This window comes from Otolemur garnettii, unplaced genomic scaffold (assembly GCF_000181295.1).
Source record: "Otolemur garnettii isolate 467f Iridium unplaced genomic scaffold, OtoGar3 scaffold00140, whole genome shotgun sequence".
Taxonomy (NCBI): Eukaryota; Metazoa; Chordata; class Mammalia; order Primates; family Galagidae; genus Otolemur; species Otolemur garnettii.
The window spans coordinates 5,024,375-5,045,157 of record NW_003852535.1 but is presented as its reverse complement, the minus strand read 5'-3'; the positions used below and the strand labels follow the sequence as shown (position 1 = coordinate 5,045,157).

At 42.8% G+C, this 20,783-nt stretch overlaps 1 protein-coding gene across 1 annotated transcript in view; it reads right to left on the bottom strand.

Annotated features, from left to right (window-relative positions):
- Positions 1-20,783, bottom strand: part of DDB1 (damage specific DNA binding protein 1) — a 36,869-nt gene that overhangs the window by 6,136 nt on the left and 9,950 nt on the right. Inside the window, exons 7-21 of the mRNA XM_003798753.3 lie at positions 18,206-18,364; positions 17,576-17,659; positions 15,725-15,841; positions 15,038-15,140; positions 11,615-11,690; positions 11,412-11,520; positions 9,527-9,705; positions 9,266-9,429; positions 9,081-9,188; positions 8,449-8,656; positions 7,081-7,176; positions 6,585-6,696; positions 5,562-5,685; positions 5,078-5,242; positions 4,253-4,347 (exon numbers count right to left, since the gene is read on the bottom strand). Of these exons, the coding sequence (XP_003798801.1) occupies positions 4,253-4,347; positions 5,078-5,242; positions 5,562-5,685; positions 6,585-6,696; positions 7,081-7,176; positions 8,449-8,656; positions 9,081-9,188; positions 9,266-9,429; positions 9,527-9,705; positions 11,412-11,520; positions 11,615-11,690; positions 15,038-15,140; positions 15,725-15,841; positions 17,576-17,659; positions 18,206-18,364 (1,899 nt within the window). The remainder of the gene's footprint in view (positions 1-4,252; positions 4,348-5,077; positions 5,243-5,561; positions 5,686-6,584; positions 6,697-7,080; positions 7,177-8,448; positions 8,657-9,080; positions 9,189-9,265; positions 9,430-9,526; positions 9,706-11,411; positions 11,521-11,614; positions 11,691-15,037; positions 15,141-15,724; positions 15,842-17,575; positions 17,660-18,205; positions 18,365-20,783) is intronic.

Below are 20,783 nucleotides of genomic sequence, written 5' to 3'. Positions count from 1 at the left end.
CTGAAAAGTCTAAAATATCTTAGTGTTTATACTGATTACACACAGAATTGATATTATAAATATTGAGTTAAATAAAATACATTATGCAAATCAATCACACCCGCTATTTTTGTAGCACTAACAGAGGTGAATAATTTATAAGCTTTTTACATTTATTAACGTGACTACTAGAAAATTTTAAATTATACATGTGGCTCATGTTTTTCTATTGGCCAGCAACAGACTAGACATCTAATCTGACATCGCATCCCTCCCACATCCACTTCCCACATCCACACACTCAGGACATATAGTTGTATCCCTGCAGCCTCTTCTCCGGCCTGACCCTTTACCTTCTCAATTTAATTATTCTGCCTCCCTCTGTCCCTCACAGCTCCGGAACTACAGTGAGACAGCTGTCTGCATTTCTCCTGGCCTGCTCTTTCAGACTTCCCTCCCCCTTCTCCCTAAACACCCCAGTCCTGAAGTTCACATCATCTGAGTAATCTGACTATGCCACCTATCCAACTATGCCACTGCTATGTGCCCTGAAGCAGTCACCTAAACTCCCACCTACCACTCTCCCCTACTACGCTCCTGTTAATTCTCATAAACATTCAAAAAGAAAGTCCTTCCAATAATTTTTCTGACCATCTTTTCCTACTTATCTTGTTCATTCCTATAGTCACCTGATAGAGTCTACCATTAAAAATAAATCCACCCCTACTCAATCTCATGTCCTCAGTTCCACCTGTTCTCAGACTCCTAGAGCCCACCCCCATAAGCACTGTCTTGTTGCAGATTCTCAATTCCCTTGCCCCTCTTTCCCTTTGTCAAACTCACCAAACAAAACCCAGCTTTGGTTACATTCTCATCCTCCACACATGTGAGGGAAAACCACCAGCCTAGGTGACTGCTCTCATTTTTGAAGACTGAAAGGGGGGCTCTTAAGCCTCTCAGTAAACTATGCACTTTCCTAGTCCATTCACTCTTCTGGTTCTAAAGCAATCACTTCCTCTCTCAAACCACTAATTCCTCCCCTTACCTTCTTCACAGAGAAGATGGGCACAACCAAAAGAGAACTTCTACACACTTTTGCCATCTGGTCTCTGGCATTTCAGATCAACACTGTTCGAGAACCCACCTCCCTTACAGCCTATTCAAGAACATGGTTCCAAGCAATCCTCTTTCTAACAGACCACTTCCATCAGCTTAGAAACATACAGCAATATTTTCCAGCTTGAAAAATTAAAAACAAAAAAGTTCTTTTCCTAAAATTTCCTTCTGAAGCCACTGTCCCCATCCCTCTCTCCATACTGCAAAACTCCTCAAAGGGATTTTCTTTACCAGCTGTCCTCTCCTCCCAAGATCAACTGAACCCACTTCATCTAAGTTTTTATTTCTACCACTCTCTGGTCATGGTCACCGCCACTTCCATGTTGCTAAATCCAATGATCAATTCTTAACCCTTGTCACCTGACCTACTGGCAGCATTTGCAGTTTACCAATTCTCTCGTTTGAAATTCTTTCTTTCTATGGCTCTCAGAATAGTCCTCTTGGTTCTTCCTACTTCAATAGTCACCCTTTCCACCCTTTGCCTGGATCTTCTTGATCATCCCAACTTTGAAACACTGGACAGCCCCAGAGCTCAGGCTTCATAGCCCCTCTTTATCCACTCTCAGTAGACAGGTTGGTCCTGGATGATCTCATCCCAACTTTTAGCTTTAAATGTCACTGCATAACAGCCATGCTGTTTTCTCCAGCCTCTCTGACTTTTACCTAATTGATATCTCCACTTAGATAACCACTGGAACTTAGTATGTCCAAAACCAAGTTATAACTCCAAAACTGCTGCACTCACAACCTTCCCCATATCAGTAAATTGCAAGTCCATCCACCTGTCACACCTCATCTACAATCCATCACCAAAGCCTCTCAATCCTACCTTCATAATACATGCAGAATCTGACCACTGCTCATCTTCTCCCCTATCACCATCTGGTCCCAGCAACCACTGACTGCTATCTGGACCAACACAAGAGTTTCCCTGGCTGGGCACAGTGGCTCATACCTGTAATCCCAGCACTCTGGGAGGCCAATGCAGAAAGAGGATCATTTGAGCTCAGGGTTCAAGACTAGGCTCAGCAAGAGTTGAGACACTGTCTACTAAAAATGGCAAGTGCCAACTGGGTTCAAATGAGCCTGAGGCAAGAGGGGTTGCTGTGAGCTAGGGTGACAGAATGAGACTTTGTCTTAAAAAAAAAAAAAACAGTCTCCCCCACACTGTACCCCAGAAGTGCATTAATGTACATAGTTACCATTCAATAAAAAATAAAAATAAAAAATAAAAAAATAAAAAAAAACAGTCTCCTAACTGACCTCACTGTTTCCATCCTCAATCATGTTCAAACCCTTATTCAAGCCCTTTAGAGAAAAATGAAAACAAAAAGTCCTCTAGAGATTTCCATCATCCTAATTAAAAACAAAACAAAACAAAACAAAACGTTTTTTAAGCAGCCTACCAAGCTCTGCATGTTCTAGTCCCTGGCTGCCTATCAGACCTCATCTCCCACCACCCCTCTATCTCACTCATGCCAGACACCAGGCCTGCTGATTCTCACCTTACACTTGTCCCCAGACAAAGGAAGGTCTTCCCCTTCCTTCAGAACTTTTCTTGCCACAATATCTGCAAGAGCCTCCTGGTCACATGATATGAAATAACTAACCCCCATTTCCCATGTTCATCCTGGTGATCCTCCAATCTGGGTCTCTTTTATTTCTAACAATTCATAGACTATATACTTTATTTGCCCAAAAGCTCCAAAACGGCAGCTTTTTCTTCATCTCATTTACTACTACATCCAAATACTAAAACAGTGCCTGGCATCCAGCAAGTGTTTAACTGATATTTTCTGAATGAACAAATGACTAGAAACCCTCAATTTAAAATATCTGCCAGTCATGGTGGCTCATGTCTATGATCTCAGCATTTTGGGAGGCCAAGATAGGAGGATCACTTGAGGTCAGGAGTTCAAAACCAGCCTGGGCAACATAGTGAGACCCAATCTCTACAAAAAATCTTGTAAAAAATTAGCTGAATGTGGTGGTACATGCCTGTAGGTCCAGCTACTACAGCAGCTAAGGATCACTTGAGCCAGAATTCAAGGTTACAGTGAGCTCTGATCCTGCTGCTACACTCCAGCCTGGGCAATAGAGTGAGACCCTGTCCTCTAAAAAAAAAAAAAAAGAAAATACACACACACATATATACACATATACACGATGTTTCTTTATTCTCAGTCTTCTTAGCCCTTTAATATGTTATAGTGCACTGATACGCCAAGAGAGAGATCCAAGATAGACAGTACATTTTCAAATTAATTTGACCTTGAAACTCAATTTGGTTCTTTTCTGAGACAAGAGCAAGAGTGTACAGTTCACTGCAACCTCAAACTCTTGGGCTTAAGCAACTCTCTTGCCTCAGCTTGCCAAGTAGCTGTGACTACAGGCACCTGCCACAACACCTGACTATTTTAGTTGTTGTTGCTGTCATTGTTCTTTGGCAGGCCCAGGCTGGGTTGGAACCCACCAGCCCCAGTGTTATTTGGCCGGCACCCTAGCTGCTGAGCTACAGGCACTGAGACTGACCATGAACTTTATTTAAGAAAAAAAAAAATTTTTAAGTGAAGCATAGGGATTTGCATTTGTTTAATGTATATATATTTTAAGACACAGTCTCACTCTGTCACCGTGGCTAGAGACTAAGAGGCATAATCATAGCTCACTGTGACCTCAAACTCTGGGGCTCAAGCGATCCTCTTGTCTCAGTTTTTCTATTTTTAGTAGTGATGGGGTCTCGCTTTTGCTCAGGCTGGTCTTGAACTCATGAGCTCCAGCAATCCACCCACCTCAGCCTCCCAGAGTGCTAGGATAACAGGTGTGAGCCACTCCACCTGTCCACCCACCCACTACTTTATTATCGTTAAGATCTGACACACGCAGAGCCCAGAAAACACATGGAAGGTATGTTCCATGGATAATAGTATATTTTTGGTTTTTTTTTATTTAGAGGCCTTGAGAGACAAATACATCACTCTGTTGCCCTGGGTACAGTGCTGTAGCATCTTCATCATAGCTCACATCAACCTTAAACTCTTGGGCTCAAATGATCCTCCTGCCTCAGCCTCCCGAGTAGCTGAGAGAACAGGCACCCGCCATGATGCCAGGCTAGGGTGTGCAACCTGAAGAGAGCACCGGGTGGTGCGGGCCTCACCGTGCTATTGATGCTGGCCAACAGCTTCCCATTAAATTCCACCATGGAGTAAACAGCCCCTTTCACCTCCTTTTCAGCCACAGTCTGTAGTTTTCCTGGGGAAAAAAGATAATTCTTGAGTCTCTTTTATGAGCCTACACTTTACTAGTCAAAAGAATCCTCTGGTAGCCCGTGTGGCTCTTATTTCCTGCCCCTCAAAACCACTCATCTGAAAGTAAGTTTATATATATCTTCCCAATGTTATATAGAGTCAGTATAACACTGGGGTTAACCACCACTTAACGTATGAGCTCCCAGGGAATGTGGAGTGATTCCAGATGGTCTCTAAGATCTGCCTCCCACCCTGAGCTCCAGATCTGTCTCTCAGGATAGAAACCAAATGCCATATTGGCATTCTGATCTGAGATTTCTGGGCTAATTACCTATCTTTACAACCATCTTGAGTAGGAGTAATGAGAAATGATATAAAGAAATAAACATGGTACTGAGCTGGAAAGAACACCCGAATGCCTATGTAACCCAGTAGGAAACAAATTAAGGATTCTTTACTCTGACTGTGGCCACTAGATTCTCTTAACCACTGTTCACCATTCCCTGCCTTTTCTTACCTTTCAAAGAGTAGAAAAAAAAAGAAACACAAATCAGATTTTACTCGAGTCCTGCTCCAAAACTCAATTAACAGCTTGAAAGGAAGGAATAGAATGGCTCCTAACAGCAACGAACCCAAGTTTCTTCCACTGCTTAACTTAAGCTCTGAAGTCTCAAGCAGTCTGTTAGTTTCCCAGCACCTCATATCCCTCAGCGGCTAGAGACTGAGCCACTTACCATCTGAGTACTGAAAGACCACAATGCGACCCTGCTTGGGCTCTGCCTCTTCAGGATACACCATGGCTGTGCCCACAATGAAGTATGTGTTAGGGTCTTTGCCCAACTTGCAGGAGACCAGGCTGAGGGCATATTCATTCTGCAGGAACTGGTGGGCATGAAGCACTAGATGGACAGTAGAGAAAAGATTAGCTGATGACATCTCGCTCACAACCCGTGCACATATAACCCTATGCTTCTGTGAGGCCTGCAGCTTAGACGATGAAACAACTCATGTCCTCTGCTGTCCTTGTCGCCTCAAATTGTCTGACTCCCACCAGCCTAGGTCAGAGAATGCCCAACCCTCCAGCCTCATTGCCAGCTCAGAGCCCCCACCCCTTTCTGCTTACCTAGGACATGCTGCCACACAGTGTGTCTGACAGAGTCCAGAACAGCCCAGGTTAGGAGAGATATAGGTAAAAATGACACAAAGACCCATGTGCACCTTCAAAGGTGTGCTGGTCGATGATAAGGAGGTTGTGTACCTCCACCTCTTCTCCAAAGGAGGTCTCATGAGGAGCTGTGCTGCTGGAGAACAACTTGCTGGAGCTGACACTGCTGGACAGGGCCTAAGAAAGACAGAATCCATGTCATCCTTCTCAAAAGCAGAACAGTGCCACAGATGGCAGTGTTGAAGCACATGGCAGTGTGGGGGGACCTGTATGACCAGGGCACAATGGCTGAGAAGAACTCTGGCAACTGGTGGCTCAGTGGAACCTGAGAATAGAATGTGTCAGGAAGGACAGGGGAACCCAGGAGGAGGAGCCAGTTTACATAGGCAAAGTACACATCAGTCCCCAATGCCACAGGAATCCAAGGGTCATTAAGGAAAATTAAAACACTGTGCAAGCCAATCAAAGAGACCTAATCTGAGACCTAATAAAGTGATAGGCAGGGAGCGCTCCAAATAAAAGGTAAAACATAAAGACTCTGGACTAAGGGAGGCAGTCTCATGACAGATGGTGGGAACAAGAAGGGTAAAGGATACACAGAAGAACACGACCCTCTCCAGGGAGCTTATCATGTGCAGCTCAAGACCGTCCTATTATCAACCACAGTTTATAAACAAGAAAACTGAAGTCCAGACTTTCCCCAGGCCACACCACTAGCAATAAATATTGAAGCTCCTTCTGTCAGACTCAACATCCCAAGCTCTTACCTATTTTTTTACTCTGCCCCCAATTACACATACCCTACAAAATATCCCAACTGATGATGACAGAAAAGGAATTATTCACACTGTAAGGCCACCAAGCAGCAAACACTTTTTATAAATAAAGCTTTTCTGGACCTCAGCTATGCCCACTTGCACGTACAGCTGCTTTTGGGCTACAATGGTGAAGTTGATGAGTTAGTGGCAACTGAGACCACACGGTCTACAAACCAAAATTCGTTATTATTTTGCCCTTTACAGAAAGTTTTGCCAGCCCCTACACTAATGCCATCTTTCTTTATCCACTGCCCTCACCTGGGTGCTGGCACTGGGCCTCAGAGCAGTTGTGCCTCCACTTGTGTCTTGGACTTCGATGCGGCTGGAGAGGACCCCAAAACACTGGGATACTTCTTGATAGCATATCTTCCTGCAGAACAAGTAAAAACAACAATGCCACTCAAAAAAAGCCAGAAGCATCCTACACCAACTCTCAGACTGCCACCCTCTGCAGCTCTGTTTTTGTTTGTTTGTTTTTTTAAGAGCAGAGTCTCACTCTATTGCCCTCGGTAGAGTGCCGTGGTGTCACACAGCTCACAGCAACCTCCAACTCCTGGGCCTAGGATATTCTCCTGCCTTAGCTTCCCAAGCAGCACAGACTACAGGCGCCCACCACAACACCCGGCTATTTTTTTGTTGCAAATTTGGCCAGGGCCGAGCTTGAACCCACCACACTCGGTATATGGGGCCAGCGCCCCACCCATCGAGCCACAGGCACCGCCCTCCTCTGCAGCTCTTTAACCCTGGCCCTCACCTGGGAGACTCATACAGGGGAACTGTGCGAATGTGCAGCTTCTGGATTTCATCAATAGTGCCAATGGTGAGGGTGCTGTTGTTGGCCAGTGCCAGGCTGAAAAGAAGGGTCTAGGTTTAGACTCTGAGTAAACCCACAGAAGGAAAGGATTCTACAAGGCCACTCCATGAGTGGAAGAAAAACAAAGCAGAATTAGCCTTGCTCACTCGAGAGCAGGAGCTCTCAAGTTTGACTCCATGCTAAACATCACCTTGGGAGAAAAATACATTCCACAAGATCTCAACCACAAGACTGATGCTTGATCTCAACCATAAGACTTTTTTTTTTTTTAAGAGACAGGATCAGAGCTCACTGGAGCCTTGAACTCCTGTGCTCAGCTATCCTCCTGCTTGCCGCTCCCTAAGTGGAACTACATGTGTATACTACCATGCCCAGCTAATGTTCTGATTTTTTGTAAAGATAAGGTCTTACTATGTTGCCCAGGCTGGTTTTGAACACCTGGCCTCAAGCCATCCTAGTGCCACCCACAGCTTTGGCCAAAATATTCTTTTTTAATTGGCGTACGTGGGCCTAGGCTGAAAATTTTTAACAGCTTTCCATTTATTGCTAATGTGTAGCCAAGGTTCAGAATCAAAACATTATATTCTAAGACAATGTTTCCCAAACTATTGTATTCATCAGTCCATCAGTTAGAGGGCTTGTTAAAACAGACTGCTGGCGCCACCCCCAGAGTTTCTGATTCAGTGGACTGAGGTGAGGCTCAATAATTTGCATTTCTAATACATCTTATAGGGCAGTGCTGTTGCTACTAGTTGAAACCACCTTTTGAGCACCCCTGCTCCAGGGCAATGTTTTTCAACTTTTATCTCAGGGCACACTTGAATGTACCAAAAAAAAAAAGAAGAAGAAGAAGAAGAATAAAAGAATATGCTTATTGTGCTTTGAACTTCTTTCAAAAAGAATTAATGATCTTCAAAAAATTTTTCAAGGCATATGTGCTGAAAATCACAGCACTACGGGACCAGAGGAAAGTCTCTAAACCAGGTGCTCTGGAACTTAACTAATCATCTCACACATCTGAGAAGTGTTCTGAACATTTAGATTCTATAGCCCATCCTCAGACCTATTGATTCAAAATCTGAAGATTCAAAAAAAAAAAAAAACAAACCACACCACTATATACTATATATATAATTTAAAAGCTTCCTAGCTGCTTCTAATGGGTGGCTGAATCTGAGAACCTCTGCTCTACACTTCCCATCTCAGCTATTTACTGACTTTGACATTAGAAAAAAATCTTGAGAATAGTTTGAAGAAAACATCACAAATGCCCTCAATCAATGGCACTTGAAGAAGACAGAGACTCACCTGTCAGGATAGCCATCTGAGTTGAGGGGACACATGTAGTTCACTTCCTTGAGGTTGACATTGGAGAAGACCAATTTGTGGTTGCTGCTGTAGATGACAGTGGGGCGGTCAGAGCAAGCAAAGACGTTGGTGGTAGAAAGAGAACGGAAAGTCCTCAATACGGTGGGCTGGGTGCCCAAAGTCACCTTCTTACGGTCGCTCAACAAGCCTACAGAATGAATGGCATCAGGAGAAAGAAAAAGGACAAACAGCTGGATTGTGAAGGTTCAAAGGCAGCAGCCTGAGGCTAAGAACTATGTGTAACTCTAATACTCTCCTTTTTTTTTTTTTTGAGACAAGAGTTCCACTATGTTGCCCTTGGTAGAGTGCCTTGGCATCACAGCTCACAGCAACCTCAAACTCTTGGACTTAAGTGATTCTCTTGTCTCAACCTCCCGAGGAGCTAGGACTACAGGCGCCCGCCACAATGCCTGGCTATTTTTTGGTTGCAGTTGTCATTGTTGTTTAGCAGGCCTGGGCTGGGCTCAAACCCACCAGCCTCAGTGTATGTGGACAGTGCCCTACTCACTGGGCTACAGGTGTGGAAACTAACACTCTCCATTTTTGAAAGAGCCCCTCACTCCTAGTCTCACCTGTCTCAATGTTGAGCCCAAAGTAGAAAAGTGCCCCATCTCCCAAGGCACAAAGAAGGTAATGACTACTCTCAAAGGTGGTCATCAGGATGGAGCGAGGAATGATCTCTATGGAAAAAGGAAACATTAAGTTCTGTTCCACATGACGATTCTGACTCCAACCCAGGTCCCTAAATGACACATACCTCCACCTAGCATCTCCTTATGCAGTAGTTCAAAAGATGGCAGCTTCAAGATACGAGCTGAAATGTCTGTCCAGAGGCCAATGGCACAAAGAGGGGACATCCCATTGCTGTCCCCTAATGGTGTGATGTCCAAGCATGCCACTTCATGTTCCATCTCTGTGTGGCTAAACAAAGAGGAATATGGCAGAGGAAGGAACCCAAGGATCAAAGAAGTCCCAGAGAGCAGGGGAGGAAAACAAGCAGACAAGAGCACACACGCACCTGATCTGTCGCAGCTCCTGAGGATGGATCTGCAGGTAGTAGAGGGCCCTGCCAACAGCTACCACTACCTGGCTGCTATTACAGGAGGCCACACTAATGTTCTTGCCCTGAGGCTCCTTCCATTCACTGACCAGAGCTTTAGGTTCTTGACAGACCAACCTGACCGATGCTGAAGTGATCTAGAGAAAGAAGAGCAGACAAGCAGATGTCTCCAAGCACCTGCATGGATCTACACAGCAGCAGAAGGGGGGTGGGGGGGTAAAAGCAGCCCTACGAGAACCCTAGGAATAAGGCCTTTTGGGGCATATTTTTGTTTTCCAAATTCTTGCTATGAATAATTATAATGGATGTCATTTTTGGATGAGCTTAAAGCAGCTTATAGCTTATAAACCTTCAGCTAGGGAGCAAAATGCCTATTTCATTCTAACTGCCACTTGCTTGAGTAACCAAACTGTATCCTATGGTAGGGTATCAACAGAGCAAGACCCTGTGACTATCAGTCTAGTAGTTTTTCTGAACCCCAAAATCAGATCTCTAAAATATCCAAATTCTTTACCGTACATGAGCCATTAAAATTATTTAAATCACCTTAATAAAGGTTATACAATTATGTTGAAAAATGTTTATTGGCTGGGTGGTAGTTTATAGGTGGTGGCTCACACCTGTAATCTCAGCACTCAGGGAGGCTGAGGCAGGTAGAATGCTTAAGCTCACGAGTTCCAGACAAAAGTGAGACCTCATCTCTACTAAAAATAGAAAAACTGAGGCAAGAGAGAAGCTTGAGCCCAAGAGTTGGAGGTTGTTGTGAGCTATGATGCCACAGCACTCTATCCAGGGCGACAGCTTGAGACTCTGACTCAACAAAAAAAAAAAAGAAAAGAAAAACGTTTTATAGATTCATTTTATCACTGAAACAGAAAATATCACCATTATCTATTGATTCATCTTACCTTGCATGAATGAGTTTATATTTAAGGATGAAACCTCTTTAATAATAAATAGGTGAGCTGGTGCCAGTCTTCAAACCATTATTTAGATAACACGGACAAAGCAATGACTCAGTACCTGGGCACATCCCACACTTTAGTCTGCAAATCAGCAGAACTTTCCCTCTGATTTTTACCAATCTGCCACTACCAGGTGGCTAAAAGGAAGACCAGATGGAGACAGTTCATTAATTCCCAGACACCACAGTGCCCTACACCACTGGCAAGACCCTGACTCTGGCCACAGAGCTGAGAATAGCTCGGAAAGCAAGTAGGGTGTGCATAAAAACTGAAAGGCATCTGGGTCACAGCAAGTTTCAAAAGATTGCTGTGGGGTGGGAAAGCACTCAGAAATTGGACTCTCGTGTATAACAAACACCAAAAGACTATCTGTCCCCATATTACAAATAGACTGAAAAGGATCAGAAGAGAGTAAGAGCTCTGGTTATGATTAATATGTGGAAAAGCTGCCACCAGTCATATATGGATGGTAGCATTATGACTAATTATTTTTTCCTTCTTTGTGTTTGTTGGTATTTTCCAAATTTTTTACAAATAAGCATGTATCGCTATTATAATGAGAAGAAAAATTCTGAGTGCCTCAGAAGACATGGTATAGTCAATGCTAAAACAGGACCCAAATAATCTCAATCAAAAAAGAAAATATGAAAAATATATATATACATTTGCAGAGGAAAAATAAAGCAACAAAGAGAACTCCAAAGTTGAGTTGTGATTTCTGAGTACAGGTTATCAGGTAATTTTATGTTTTCCCTAGAATTTCTACATTACTTTAAGAGCCACAAAAATCAATTGTTTTGGAATCCAGTAGTGCTCTATACCACACTCTAGGTCAGATTCAAGTACATGGTCACATCCTCCCCTTTCTCAGTTGTTACCTGGATAAGTTGCTGATGAGCCACATTGCCACAGAAGAAAGTCTGCTGATCATCCACAAAACCCATCAGTTCAGTTTCTTCCACCTCCTCCCCATTTAACATGAGAACTCTGCAGAAGGGAGAATTGTGTCATGCTGGGCCCCACTTCCCCACTTGACAACCTTCACACCAGCATTGAGAGCTGGCACCAGTCCCATCCTTACCTTGTCTGGCCCACAAAAGAGAGCACCAAAGTGTCATCAGTCTCACGATTAGGTTCAGACCGCAGTGGCCATAAGCCTAGAACAAGGACCGAGGATTCAGATGTATAGCACAGACCAACATTCAGGGTACACATCAAACGGCCGGGTAGACCCCACAGGAAGGGCAGGAACTTTGGAGTCCAAATCCTGAGCTGAAACCCCGTCTATTCCTTCCTGGCTTTAAGACTCTAATATTTTAAAATTGGATGATGCATTTCCGTAACTCAAAGTCAAAATTTATTTTGAAAAAGTACACAGAAGTCTCACTCCCACACCTCTCCCCTCCAGCCCATCCTCCAAGCCACTAATCAATAACTTCTTGGCCAGGCATTGTGGTTCATGCCTGTAATCCTAGCACTCTGGGAGGTTGAGGCATTCTGGGAGGCCGAGGCAGGAGTTTGAGGTTACTATGATCTAGACACCACTGCCCTCTACCCCAGGGTGACTGAGACTGTCTCAAAAAAAGAATAGCAATAAATAAATAATAATAGTAATTTCTTATTTAACCTTCCAATTATTTTTTAACACATAGGATCTCATTATGTTGCCCAGGCTAGTATCAAACTCCTGGGCTCAAGTGACACTTCAGCCTCAGCCTCCCAACTAGCTGGGACTATAGGCCTGCAACACTGCACCCAATTTAATTTTTGTTTTAATTTAAGGAAGTAGGGCAAACACTACTATAAGCAAATACAAATATGAAATAGCCTATCATAACACTACTCTGCACCTTGCTTTTTCACTTAGTATTTGCGGGAGCCCTTATCAGAACACAATGTTTCCTCATTTTCTATACCTGTATCGTATTTAATTGTGTGACTGTATCGGTTTATTAACAAGTCCTCACTAATGGACCCATCTTGGTATTTTCCTAAACATACAATGCCACAATGAAAAGGCATATATTTACATTCACTTTATAAATATGGAAGTCTGTAGGGTAGAGGCTCAGAATTGGGATTGCTGGATAAATCACTAAATGCAACTCTTGATACTGCTAACTTCCCTTCTACAGAGGGTTCATGAACACATTTATTTTCTCACAGCCTCACCAACCTAAGGTGTTGTTGAACTTTTGGATTTTGGTAAACTGGTAAAGAATGTTGATGTGCTTTTCTCTTATTATACGTAGTAAGTGAGGCCTGTCCACTCCCATCTTTTGTCAATTTGGGGACAGGAAATTTGGTAATATTCTTTCTACACTATTTCTTACAAATTAGGGAAATAGGGGTCTTGCCTACAAGATGACCTGGAAGTATTTTTATCTAGTTTTTCATTTCTTCTGAATTAATAGTGTTTTGTTTTTGCTGTACACAAGTGTTTTATTTTTAGGTAGTTGAATTTATGAATCTTTCCTTTTGGCTTCTGTACTTTCAATAGTAGTTTTAAGAGACCTTCCCATTCCAAAATACATTTTGAAAGAAGTTACCAGCTTTTTCTCTTAGTTTTTGTATGGCTTCATTTTTATATTAAATCTTTGATCCACTTAGATTCTAGCAAAACATATATTTGGCTGTGTAGATACAAACTTATCTTTTTCCAAGTGACTTCTAGTTATCCTAACATCATTTATTAAAAAGTCCCAACTTTAACTGAGTTGAGATGCCACCACTATCATATACTACATTTCCAGATGTAATTGGGTCTATTTCTGGATGTCTCAATCTGCCTATTAGACTCTGCACGTTCACCAACAATACTATACTTTTTAATTATCAAGGTTTACTAGTAAGTTTTAATATCTGGCAGGGCTAGTTCCATCTCACTTCTCTTAAGTTTTCCTGACCTCTCTTATTTGTTACATTTGGGCTTGGACTTGTTAGGTCAAGGAAATAAATCCGTAGATATTTCTATTGTGAGACAATAAATATAAGTTAAAGAAAGATCCACTTGGCCAGGCACAGTGGCTCATGCCTATAATGCCAGTACTTGGGAGGCTGAGGCCGGTGGACTGCCTGAGCTCACAGGTTCAAGACCAGCCTCAGCCAGAGCAAGACCCCCATCTCCAAAAAACAGCCAGGTGTTGTGGCAGGTACCTATAGTACCAGCTACTTAGGAGGCTGAGGCAAAAGGATTGCTTAAACCCAAGAGTTTGAGGTTGCTGTGAGGACACCACTGCACTCTATCAAGGGCAACCAAGTGAGACTCTGTCTATAAAAAAAAAAAAGAAAGAAAGAAAGAAAGAAAGATCATATGATATTGATTTGTAGACCTTTAGGTCTTTTTCATTTGATCACTCTATTCTTCTCATTTTTCAGCAGTATTTTAACATTTCCTTTGCACAGGTTTTGCACATTTCTTGTTAAATGTATTCACTGGCATTTTTTTTTACTGTTACTGAAAATCGTGTTTCCTTCTACTCTACCTTTTACTTGTGCTTACATGAAAACTACTCATTTCAAAAAGAAAAAAAAATGACTGATTTCAGTGTATTTAATTTTATATCCTGCTACCTTAAAGAATTCGTATTGTCTGCAATAGTTTTTGAGTTGATTCCCCTGAGTTTTATAGTTATGATCTCTTCCTAATTTTATATACCTCTTTATTCATCTTTCCTCCTTTTCTGAATATTCTGAATTACTTTTTTAATGATATGCCTCCTATATACAACTTTGAAGTGGTTTTATAATTCAATCTGATTATCTTTTCATCATAACAGGTAAGTTCATTTACATTTACTGACATGACACCCATGTTTGATATCAATTCTGTCATATTATTTTAGATTTACTGTTAACACACTAAAAATCTCACTATGTAGCCTTTCTCTTATCTTTTCTAATTGTAATTTTCTTAGAATTTAGGAAAATTTATGTTTTTGTTCTAGAATTTACTTTTTTCTTTTTTTTTTAGAGACAGAGTCTCACTTTATTGCTGTTGGTAGAGTGCTGTGGCATCACAGCTCACAGCAACCTCCAGCTCCTGGGCTTAGGCGATTCTCTTGTCTCCCGAGTAGCTGGGAGCACAGGCGCCTGCCACAAGCCCTGGCTATTTTTTTGTTGCAGTTTAGCAGGGACTGGATTTGAACCCGCCAGCCTCAGTATATGGGGCCAGCGCCCTACTCACTGAGCCACAGGCACTTTGTATGATATCCTCAGTCCCCTTTCTTTGCAGATTCTGCCATTCCCTTAAATAAACATTAACTTGCAATCTTTTCCTCCTCCACTCCTGTATCTACCAATTTTGATCAAAGGCAATTTTTTTAAATTTTCCTTTACTATAATTTTAAATTTAAGCTTCTACCACTTGATCTGTCATTATGACTTTCTTCGCTCTCCATTTGCTCTGCTTTCCTCCAGCTCCCACCAAAATGTCTTCACAACATGCAATGAAGGCCAAAGTCACTTGAGAAAGTTCTGCATCCTGCGTGCAATAAAAGGGTACCTTTGATGCCCGGTAAGTCAATGCTGGCATGCTCATGGATTCCAATTCCATTCCGGATGATCCGCAAGGAACCTTCCTTGAAAGCCCCAGAGCAAGTAACCAACTGTAAATAGAGAAAAGGTTTCTAAATAACTCCCTGAAGAGACTGCAAGAAATATAACAAGCCCCAGAAAGCAAATGTCCTATACCTAAATCCAAGAACCCTTACTGTGGAACTAAGTTGGAGGATGCAGACTTTGCAGAAGTTGGTCTCTCAAATTTAGCAAGCAGACAGGACGTCCTAGTTGAAAGAAGCAAAAAGCTCCTACCACTGTTCCTGGCAAGCTTGCTTAGATCCTTGGAACCTAGTTTACTAGAACAAGCACTGATCTGGAGTCAGACACACCTACAAGTTACTAGTTGGGTGACCTTGGGAAGTTACTTCATCTTCCACAGCCCTAAGTTTCCTTACTTCTTAGATGGCCAAGAATGTCCCTATCTAATAGGGGGCTTGTGTGATTAATGTATATAAAGTGCCTGGCAGACTAAGATAGACACTAGGAAATAGCGGTTATCTTCATATCATTGAGATTTTGTGAGGCTCTTAAAAGTATCTTTGGTGCAGATTCTCCATTCTAGATAAGCAAAACTAGGAGGATACAGCTTGAGTGGGCATACCAGCTATCCACTTCAGGATAAGCTCCTTACCTGGCCCTGCCCCTGCCTCTCCAGGTCCACCACACACATGTCCACAATGGGTCCTAAATTGGTAAAGGTTTCCATGGCCACTACATAGGAACCTTGTTCATTACTGTCAACATTGAGCTAAAAAGAAAACACAATGTTAGTCTTGGAATGCCCCAAATAGAATCAACCTAAAGAGATGGCTATTGGCTTGGCGCCTGTGGCTCAAGCGGCTAAGGCGCCAGCCACATACACCTAAGGTGGCGGGTTCAAATCCCCAGCCCAGGCCCCCCAAACAACAATGATGGCTGCAACCAAAAAACGGCCAGGCGTTGTGGCGGGCGCCTGTGGTCCCAGCTACTTGGGAGGCTGAGGCAGGAGACTCGCTTGAGCCCAAGAGTTGGAGGTTGCTGTGAGTGTGATGCCATGGTACTCTACTCAGGGGGATAGCTTGAGGCTCCGTCTCAAAAAAAAAAAAAAAAGAGATGGCTATTATCCAAAAGAAACTCTGAATCCTGCTAGATCTGCCCATCTTGGGCTCCAATGGATGCTTCAGAAAAGAAGTTTTATTTTTTGTTTTTTTAAAGACAGAGTCTCACTTTGTCGCCCTCAGTAGAATGCCATGGCATCACAGTTCACAGCAACCTCAAACTCTTGGGCTCAAGCGATTTTCTTGCCTCAGCCTCCTGAGTAGCTGGGACTAAAGGCGCCCACCACAACACCCAGCTATTTTTAGAGATGGAGTTTCACTCTGGCTCAGGCTGGTCTTGAACCCGTGAGCTCAGACAATCCACTGGCCTTGGCCACCCAAGTACTAGGATTACAGGCATGAGCCACCACACCCAGCCTAGAAAAGAACTGTTAACAAAGGAACGTGGTGGTAGGTCCGACTAGGAGGCTGAGGCAGATAGATTGCTTGAGCTCAAGGTTCAAGACCATCCTGAGCCAGAGTAAGACCCCGTCTCTTATAAAAATATAAAAAACTGGGCAGCACCTATAGCTCAAAGCAGTAAGGCACCAGCCCCATATGCCAGAGGTGGCGGGTTCAAACCCATCCCTGGCCAAAAAGGGCAAAAAAAAAAAAAAAACCTGAGGCAAGAGGACTGCTTGAGCCAAAGAGTTTGAGATTGCTGTGAGCTATAATGTCACATGGCACTCTACCCAGGACGACAGCTTGAGACTCTGTCTCCAAAAAAAAACAAAAAAACAAAAAAGGAACATGGTAACCAACAAGTGATCCACTAACCAGCCAGGGTTTTTGTTTTTGTTTTTAAGTTAGGGTCTCACTCTGTCACCTAAGTTGGAGTACAGTAGTATAACTTACCACAGCTCACTACAATACCAAACTCCTGAGTTCAAGTGATCCTCCCACCTTAGCCTACCGAGTAGCTGAGACCTCAGGCAGGTACTAAATTTTTAATTTTTTTTTTTAGAGACAGTCTCTTGTCATGTGGCCCAGGCTGTACTCAAATTCCTCCAGCCAGAGATTTCTATCTAGGCTCCCAGTCCTATGGATGGATTTCAGATAAGCATTGAATTTTTGCATGCATTCTTTTATAGGGAAGGGCCAAAGTCTTATATCCTAAAGATCCATTACATTAGACTATGACCTATTCAAAGGCAGGAGCTGGATCTTGTTCATTACTATAGCCACAACACCTAGCACCTTGCCTGGCACATTTTCTGAATGAATTATTGGGACAAAGAACTAGTCAAGGTAGGATGTTTAATCAACCTAGTAGAAAGCTGAACAGTAGGGGTGTGGATAAGCTGGAGAGATTCTGAGAGGCACCAAACACAAGAGAAATTTGAAGAAGAAACAATGAAGGACAGCAAAAAACAAACCAGAAAGAAGAAAATGTCTTCTTATCTTACCTTTACGAGCTGTGAGTCACCCAGCCGAGAACCCACAAACACAACACCATTATCAAGGTACGTCAAACACTCAGCAATCGAGGTCTGCAAAAAGTCAGTGGCATGAAAGAGATCAGACAGACTCTACACAGGATCCAGCCACCATCCTACCCACCTCTCAAACATCTACAGAGAAAACTTCCAACTGCAGCCATAACTCAAGAAAATAGTTCTGTTTCAAATCCACAAGTTACACTAAGCAAATGCTCCTATATCTCTGAGGTTTGCGATTCTTCATCTATAATTTATCTTGCAGGTACCTGCTTCAAATGATAATCCCAACATCTCCAGTCTGAACAAATTAGAAACCTCTAAAATACTCTGTGTAAGTATTAAATTTTTAGGTAAGTTCCACCCAGAATTGAAATCAGCCTCAATTCTAGATTATATCTTTTTTTATTTCCCTTTTTTCTCTTTCTGCTGGTACTGCCTAGAGAAGCCTGTGAGATTCTCCAACATGTAACTCAGTCAAATATCAGCTTTCACTTAGGTAACAAGTAACATAATTCCCAGAGGTCAGATGTGGGACCACCGCCCCAGGGTTCTTAAGGACTGAGGAGAAAGTGGCAGAGAAACAGAAACGAGCCCTACCTCTCCAAGGAGTTCCACACGGAGATCCTTGAGGGTAACAGTGCCATCCATCTGTTCCTCCTTCTCCAAAAGCAGCATGAAAAGCCGTCCTTCCATATCTCCCAGCAGATATCTTGAACCATTAGGGTCCACACGATTGTGGCACACAATTGTGCTTTGCTGCCAATAGTGAAGAAACAAGCATTAGAGATACAGCATCTTCCACTCCAGAAAGCAAACCCAGGCAGACAACTCCTTTTACCAAACCCAGCCATTTTTAACAGCAAGGAAGTCACTCAGCTGACACATGCATGATAGAAAATGGAGAGCTGTTTTAGGACAATTTTTTGAGAAGCTCAATCAATATACCTTAAATGTTTATTTACACATTATTCTGTCGGAAAACAAAAACATATAGAATAGGAAGCTTCTGCAAGTATTCACTGGAATATAAATGCTACCATGGAGCTCAGCACCCACAGCACGCAGGTTACAGTGCCAACCACATGCACCGTGTGTGGCGGGTTCAAGCCCAGCTCAGGCCAGATAAATGACAATGACAACTGCAACAAAAAATAGCCAGGCATCATGGCAGGTGCATGTAGTCCCAGCTACTTGGGAGGCTGAGGCAAAAGAATCTCTTAAGCCCAAGAGTTGGAGTTTGCTGTAAGCTGTGATGCCACGGTACTCTACCGAGGGTGACCTAGTGAGACTGTCTAAAAAAAAAACTTTAAAAAATGGGGGAGGACCAAGATGGTGGCCAAGTAACAGCTTCCTTGCAACTGGGTATGGTAAGACTGGGGAGAGAAGACTCTAGGCATCTCTGGCTGGGGGGATCTGCCCAGAAACATCCATTTGGGGACTTGGGGACACAAAGAGTCAGTGAGAGACTTTCAGACCCCAAGAGGAGGACAAAAGCAGTGGAGATTTGGCAAGTGGTTGCATGTGTTTGTTTGGTCCAATCCTGTTGGCAACTACAAGTATAGCAGCATTGAGATTGCAAACTGGAAAGGCCTTACCTGTAAGCTGTTTGGTTTTTCTGGACTTGCCACTCAGTTGAACTACCTTGAGAACTCAGGAGAGAGTGCACGGGACCTTCAGGGTTATCTAGGGCCCCATACTGAACTGCTGAGCTGGACGGAGCTAACAGTGTTCGGCTGTGGGCCACAGAGAGCCATTGTGGGAGAACTGCCCTGGAAAGCTCTGCCCTCAGGATTGCAGAGGGAGGATCGGGCAGGAGACCCTGGGTAAGTAGTCTAGTAACTAAGCAGCCTAAAGGTGGGGACTGAGATGCCTTATAGCCTTGGCCCTCAGGGACATAGAGTAAGACTGATTTTGGCACACTGGGTAAGCAGGTAGCTACTTCAGGAGTGATCCCAACAAGTGCTTTCCTGGAAAAGCTTCTGCTTAGCCAAGGTTAACAGTTTAAAGTGCCTTTTAAGTGGGCTGAGGAGAGATTTAGGCTCTCCGCCCTGCAGGGTGTGAGAAATCAGCAGAGACCTCCAGTCTCCATCATGTATAGCTGCATCAGCATTGTGATTAACATCTCATACCCCCAGAAGATCACCTGTTGCTCAGGTAATACTCAGCAAGATTTATATACTGCTTTGTTTTTGGTTTTTTCTTTTTTCCTGTTTTTTTTGTTTAAATTTTAACATTTTCCCTCTAGATTTTTATATTTTTAATCTTTCTTTTCTTTCTTAATGTTTCTAGTTTAAATATAATTTTACATTGTTGCCTTCTTTAACAATTAGAACTTCATTTTTGCTAGTGTTTCTACCCCTATTATTTGGTATTTCCCCCAAATTTTATCCCATAAAGTTTTCTGTTTGCTTGTTTTGGTTAGATTTATAGCAGTTTTGTCTTTCCTCTCTACTTGGTGGAGATGGGGTACTGTGTCTGAACATGCTAGCAAAGAGCTGCTGACCTCAAGGGAATCACCCAACCCAGCACCCCCAGAGGTTGGGGGTTTTTAAGGTTGGGTCAAAGTACCCTACTGTACACCTATACTGTTCCTGTCTCCTCCTTTCTGTGCCTCTCTTCTTTTTGTCAATATTCCATTCACCCACCCCTTCTCATTTCTCTTTTTTTCTTTTTTATTTTAAATCTTTTTTCCCTTTTTGCTCTATAATTTTCTCATCCTTCTGCTCCTGTACAAAAAGGACTCATCAAAACCCTATACCAAAGGCATGGTAACTTAAAGAACAAGAGGAAGTGAAAGGAAAATTAAGGCAAGGAAACAGATAAAAGAAAACACTCATGAGGAAGAATCAGTTCAAAAATCCTGGCAACATGAAAAACCAGTCCAGAGCAATGCCCCCAAGGGATCGTGAGAGAGCTACTGCAGAGGATTCTACCTATAAAGAAATGTTAGAAATGACAAAAAGGGAATTTAGAATACAGATAATAAAAACAATGAAGGAAACTGCTGATAAATTGGAAAATAACCAAAAGGAAACCAAAAAAACAGGATCAAATAAGAGATGAATGATATGAAGAATACAGAAAGGTTATAGCAGAGCTGAAGGAACCAAAGCAGTCAATCAGGGAACTTAAAAATGCAATAGAAAGTATCAACAGGCTCGGCGCCTATAGCTCA